The sequence below is a fragment of the Merops nubicus genome, unplaced genomic scaffold (genome assembly GCF_000691845.1).
Source record: "Merops nubicus isolate BGI_N331 unplaced genomic scaffold, ASM69184v1 scaffold38385, whole genome shotgun sequence".
In the NCBI taxonomy this organism is placed as follows: Eukaryota; Metazoa; Chordata; class Aves; order Coraciiformes; family Meropidae; genus Merops; species Merops nubicus.
Window position 1 is genome coordinate 1 of NW_008608335.1, and position 6657 is coordinate 6657.

Here is a 6657-nt window from a genome sequence, read left to right on the forward strand (position 1 = left end):
GGAGCGGCCTCCGCCCGGCACCCACAAACCTGCGGGGTTTATTTTCGGATTTTCCGTGGTTTTGTAGTGCCCCGGTAAACGCCGGCACCCCCAGGGGTGAGATGGAGCCGGGTGAGCAGAGGGGATGGAGCAGCGGAGCTGGGGAAGGGGCTAGAGGCCAAGTGTGGGGAGGAGCAGCTGAGGGAGCTGGGGGTGCTGAGCCTGGAGCAAAGGAGGCTCAGGGGAGACCTTCTGGCTCTGCACAGCTCCTGACAGGAGCCTGGAGCCAGGGGGGGTCGGGCTCTGCTCCCAAGGGACAGGACAAGAGGAAACTCAAGTTTCCCAGGGCAGTGGTGGAATCCCCACCCCTGGAGGGGTTCCCAAGCCCTGGAGATGTCATGTGAAGGACACAGGTCAGTGGGGACCTCCAGCTTTCCAGCAGGAAAGTCTCTGTCTCTGCTTTTTGATTAGAACTGAATACAATATTCCCATCCAAACAATTTAAGGAACAAATAAATAGCAATCACTATTGTTACAGCTTGATTTCACTCTGTTGGATAGAGCTGTTGCCTTGCTGTAAGTATCAGAGAGAGATAATAGGTCTCTTTTATGGAAACAGGTAATTAAATGCTGGTTATCTCAGTCCAAAACAAGAGGACTCCTGACTCACTTCAGGAATATGAACAAGCAGGTGGAGGAGCTTTGTTAAGACATTGTTCAGGTGATTCTGTGGCCAGGAGCAATTTGGATGTGCCCATGGCAAAACTTCAGGTCAGCAAAGGCTGGAGGAGCTCCTGCTCAGCCTCATCAAGGTCATACATGGCCCTTGGGAAAGGTACCAGAGCTTCTGGGCTCTACCAAAAAGCACAGGATGCAGGTGCAGGGCAGGTACCTCCCATCTGCTCCTCCTGCAGCCAGCAGATGCTCATTACCTAACAGGAATACAGCAGGTCCCTGAAAAGCAGTTAGTTACTTAAATCAAGAGGGTAACAGCATTATTGAGCTGAACCTTAGTGAGTTAAACAGCAAAGAGCTTCCTCAAACACCACAGAAACAACTCCGACTCCAGGAGGTCACCAGAGCTGACAAAAGAAAGGAGAAAAAAAAAATAAATTGTAAAATCATACTTTGTCCTTTGCTTCAGCATTTCTTCCTCAGAGGAAAGAGATCACCCCCAGAAGGCCTGTGGCAGCCACACACAGTCACATGGACCTGCTGCCAACAGAGAAAACAAATACAACAAGCTCTGGTACAAGTGGAAGCTGAGGGGAACCATGTGTGGGAACCACAGGGCTGAGCCTTCTTCCAGTTGTAGCCTTTCCTCCCTTTATTTGGACAGAAAACTGGAAACTAGAAAGTATTTTTATTCACTCTGCTACTGTGCCTGTTTCCAGAAGAGGGAGCCAAGTCATGGCAAAATGCAGCCAAAAATCAATCCCATTGTTTGATGGGGTTTATTTTAATTGTGCATGTGTTTGTTGTTTAGTTAATTCGAGGCAGGAGGGGAGCTGAGTGCTGAGGTAACCATGGAAGTGGCCTGTGTGTCATAAACCCAGAGAGGAACTGCAGAGGTCCTGGGCATGTATGAGGAACACAATTTCCTCTAGTTTTTCCCGTGTCCAGCTTAATCTGTCAAAAGATTAAACCAAACAAAATATTATTGGCTTAATATCTGAACTGACATTTACCACCACTGAAGTTGATCTGCACAACGGTTGTTTTATTTGGAGATTTTATGAAGTTAAGCACAGATCAAGGCCAAATTCTGAAGGGGAGTGAAGAAGAAATAGGCTCACACGCTCCCCAAGGACAGTTGTTGTCTCCTCAGTGGTCCAACTGCAGCCTGAAATCTCCCTGCTAACCTTGAGCCTTTCAAGGTCCACAGTCAGAAGACAAAACACAAGTGGTTTCCAATGTTAAATAATGCAACTTTGCAACAGACAGCAATATGCTGAGAAATAAGCAAATCATCAGTGAAGTGGACAAATTGAGGCTGTTTTTGAATTAACTCCCAGGCAGAAGCTGATCCATGTGGGTACAGGGTGGCAGCATGTTGTCAGAATCCCCCTTTAACATGACAAAGAACAGTAAGAGCTTTCTGGTTGAGGTGCCTCCAAGTGCAGCTCACCAGTAGTTGGGGTAATCTTGTCCTTAATTTAATCATATGAACTCACAAAGGGAGAGGAAATGAATAAAAATCGTTTCTAGCACCTCGACTTGTCCCTGGAGAAGTACAAATCCCTCCACCTACAACTGCTTTTGGATGGAAGAGGGATCTAAGGGGCAGGTCAGAACCTGTCTCAGCCTCCTGCAGCCTAAAAGCAGATTTAGGGTAAAATCTGACTCTATCTCCTTTTATTTCCTTGGAGGCAAGTGTCTGGAGGATGCTTTCAGCTGCTGGTGACAGCAGGAGGCCTCATTACCCACCAAGATAAGACACGCAGGGACCACACTCCAACTCCATTTAATAAGCTTTGTAACAAAAGTGGACAAAAAGTGGTTTGAAATAAGTCAAGCAACACTCATCTACCAGTCAAGGATTTTAAGTAACGCTTTTAAGCTTATACTCAAGCATAAATTTTACAAATTAAAACCAATAAAATCATCCAAGAATAATGTCAAGGCTTCCCCTGTATGTGCAAGGAGTGGAAAGGAGACAGAATTCTTTCCAGGCAATTTCACACATCTCAAAAGCTACCCAAGTGCTCTCCACATTCACTGCAATTTTTCTTTTAATGTGGGTGGAAGGAGCTGAAAACGTTTCAAAGGAAATCATCTTAAAGAGAGAGAGAGAGAGGTGCTTCACCTGGTTTCAAGCTGAATGTGTTTGCCTCTTCAAGTCTCGAGAGGAAATGGTTTAGGTAAAATTCTGCTGGGAAGTTTCTGTGCAGCAGCCTCTGGTTTTCCATCTGTGTAAAAGCAAACAGTTCCAGAAGTGTTTCTCAGAACCGAATCTTCAGGGCAACCCCTCATCCCCACCCTCCACCACTGACTGCAGTGCACAGCAGCAACCAGCTTAGCTTAGGAGGCAGGGAAGAAACAGTAACAGCAACTGAAACAGTTACTGGGGAGGGGATATGATTTGGGAGAGATCTGTAGCTTGATGAAAACATGCTTGATTACAACCTTTCTGCAGAGCCATGTAAGAAAGGGGATTTCATGACCTCCTTCACTTCCAGAGCACTTGTGTAAAAAAAAACCTTACCTGCTTTCAGCTGGGGGAGGAATGAGTGTAGCACCCCACCCAAAATCCCCACCTTTGTTCCACCCTCCAGTTTGGAACAAATCCTTCCTACAAAGCTATTTTTCGTTTTGTTCTGAATCGAATGGAACAAAATATGGATTTTTACACTAAAGCAAACTGAGCAAAGTGGCATTTTAATAGTATTTGTTAAAGTGGTTATCTAACAAAAATGGGTTGACAAAATCCCATTCATTAGTAGTCACCAAATAAGACACTTCTCATGCATATGACAAAAGTTCATTCGTGTACTGAGACGTCTGTTTACTGTGTACAATAGTTCCATAAATTATAATAGGTTTCACAGCCCCTACCATTCAAGAATATTTCAAACAGATTATATATTATATTTGTATATGCAAACTATTTTATATACACTAATATAAAGATCCTTAGAAGTACCCATATCACTACCTTTATGCTTTCTCTAAAATGCATAGCTTTCGAATATTTTCTTGCAGTTACCAAAAACTTTACAGATTAAAGCTGCTTATCAATGTGGCATGTTCATAAAAACAAAGTGAAATCGTTCTATACTAATTTTATATTAAACCCCTTAAAAAACATGTTTATTTTTTAATGGAAAAAAAAAAAAACAACCCAAACGAAACAACCAAACAAACGAGCTAGTGAAAATTCAAGTAATCTATGCTCAATCTTTGCCCAAATACTATAGGAAATTAATGTAGCCTTCTAGAAGTGCAGTGAACTTCTCAACCAGGACCATAATTCTGCATTTCTCATGGAGAAAAATGCTAGTCATGCCACAAAAACGCCCCACTTTCCTCTTCAGCCAGGAGAAGCTTCGGATGAGATTTAACAACACGAGTGTCAGAACAGAGGGAAAGCTGATCAGTTACAGAGGAAGAAATTTGAGCTATTCCAGTTTTGTTTCTGTAGTTTGTTATTAAACCAAGTTACATTAACCATACAGTTTCTCACAAACTAAAAGTTACACATGGGTTTTCAGACAGCAACCGATTGGGGGGAAAAAAAATAATAAAATAACAACAGAAAACCCCAACCCACAGATGTTAAAAAGTTTGGTGTTAAAATAACCAGCCTGGGAGAAGGAAAGCCAGACTGCTCTTGTAGTTGAGAGGCTACCAGTAACTTGTTAGGTACCAACTTTAAGACCATCAACTTTTAAGATCTCCCATACCAGAAATGCCTCGAAATGGAGAAGAGAAAGATCACTAATAAATGGGAACAAATGATTTTGTTGTATCCATCACCTAGCTTAACCTTGGCGCTCTGCATCTCTAATAGCTGCTTAACAAATAATCGTTTCCCTCCCCAAACAAAAACAGCTACACAAGTAAACAGTGTTCACAGTAATGCAATCAGTAACAGGTTCTGTTAGGTTCCCTAAGTCGGGTGTATCTGCAAAGCTTTATACAGTTTAATGCGTAAGTATTCCAGTAAAATTAAGTGAAAACTAAGTTTCATTCTACAGGGTAATATCTACCATACAAGACTAGATTATGTACAGTATGGGACTGCTGTGACAGCTGCCAGTGGCTCATGATGTTAAGCTGCTTCACCCATCAGCTCGGTTTTTCTTCAGCAAATCTCCCAAGAACTTGATATATGGACCTAAAAAACAAATCTAGAGGTTGGTTTGGCAAGATCAGTGCTGACTACCACTGGATTTAGCTCTACACCAGTGCCCAGTGCTGCAGCAAGAGTCGGCCAGAACATCCCATACCCAGGTTACAATTTGTTGACCTGAAGGTTTGGACTGTGCATGTAAAACGTTTAAACTGTGATCCTAACTGGAGTGAGGACAGCCAGTCAACCAAGATGGGTGAAGATGAACTGCATCTCTTCAGGAAGGGATGGAAGGATGGAGAGAATGGAGATGTCTGGTTTTAGACAGCCCTGCTTTGCTCAGCTCGAGGCATAAAACCAGCCCAAGGAGCTTTAAAACTCTGAGTCTTACTCAGCAAGTGTTAAAGGCAGATCCTGCACAAGATAACACCCTGGAGGATTCAACAAGCATCTCTCCCCTCCACTGGATCTCCCACACAGTGTCTTTCAGCTTACAACCACCCAGTGGCCTCTGAAGCTTTAGGAGCCTGCTGGAACCACTGCAGCATCCACAGCTGCCAATTTAATATCTGGGTGGGGGAAGGCCCCTGTTAACAAAAACCTTCAAATGCCTCTGGGGGCCGTTTTGGTCATTTGTGAAAATGAAGAAAAGAACCAAAAACTTATTTCCAACACTACTCGTCCTGAAAAGATGGGTCACTGATCCATTATGAACATAGCTCTCACCATATAAAGCACCAAAAATTCAGAAACAAGGAAAGGGGGGAAAAAAAAAAAAGTCCTTAAATTATGATTTACAAGTTTGTACACTATTTCCTAAGCAAAAAGGTTGACCTTACTGCAAAGTTTATAGATGAAAACTTGACCAGTTACTTTTAAGGGGAATGTATATCTGGCTATAACTTAAAGGTAGAAAATATTCACTGTTCTATATACATATTTCAAACAGGAGACAGTTAAACTTAACTGAACAGTTGCCAATATAACTCTGTGTTAACTCACTGGCCACTAAACTAGGCATCAGTAGCCAATTAGAAAGCTCGAGTTCTGTACTCTTAAAAATGCTGTTTTTTCTGTCCTGTTTCATTGTATTTTTAAAAATGTAGTATAGTGCATAGCCTAAGTCAGACTTTCAAAGAGATACAGCGCCTTTCAATGCAGTTCTTGCAGCATTTAAAAGGGACTTTTCTCCCTTCAAATTAGATGTTCATTGAAAAATCTGAATTGAGTGCTGTACTGTAGTAAAAATATTTCAGTCACAGACTGATATAAATGTATACTGTGCAGTACTAAGATTGTTTGATGTCCATCTGCACACGTTTTACTTGGGTTCTTCAATCGTCCCCTTGCTGAGGTCTGTCATTTTGGGATATTTCACTTTCTTCTGGTCCAGCTCATTCTGAGCCCACAGTAGTAGTTTCAGTAATTTTGCCAACTTGGGTGTTGATTCACGATTTTCATAGTCTAGAACAGCTTGATTGACCTCACTCCATACCTGGAAAAGAAAGATTCGAGTTCAGTAAGAGTTTTCATATGATTAACACTGCTGATGTCACACAGATGTGGAGAAGATCACACCTAGTGTGGTAACTCCTCAGAACATGGTGAGGACAGGGCTCTGCAGACTATGACCCTGGAGAAAACAAGGAAGAGAGAGAAGCAGTTGAATCTATTGCCACCATTTTTCTATTTTATCTTGCTTAAGAAATACTCCTGTTCTTTCACATACCACTGTATACATCCTTTCTAAAGGTTTCAAAAGCACTCGGACAGGATTTCCCCCACGCAGGGATAAGGACAGCAGTCCCCTCTGGGGGAAGGACTACCTTCTGCCGCTGCATCATGTTCAGCATGTCACCTAAGAGTAAGTCCTCAGGGTTGTCACA

At 42.6% G+C, this 6657-nt stretch overlaps 1 protein-coding gene across 1 annotated transcript in view; it reads right to left on the bottom strand.

The window, feature by feature from the left end:
- Window positions 1-5509: 5509 nt before the first annotated feature.
- GID8 (GID complex subunit 8) overlaps window positions 5510-6657 on the bottom strand; it is a 3091-nt gene continuing 1943 nt past the window's right edge. The window contains exons 4-5 of the mRNA XM_008940230.1: window positions 6598-6629; window positions 5510-6266 (exon numbers count right to left, since the gene is read on the bottom strand). Coding sequence (XP_008938478.1) covers window positions 6093-6266; window positions 6598-6629 — 206 coding nt within the window. The 3' untranslated portion in view covers window positions 5510-6092. The remainder of the gene's footprint in view (window positions 6267-6597; window positions 6630-6657) is intronic.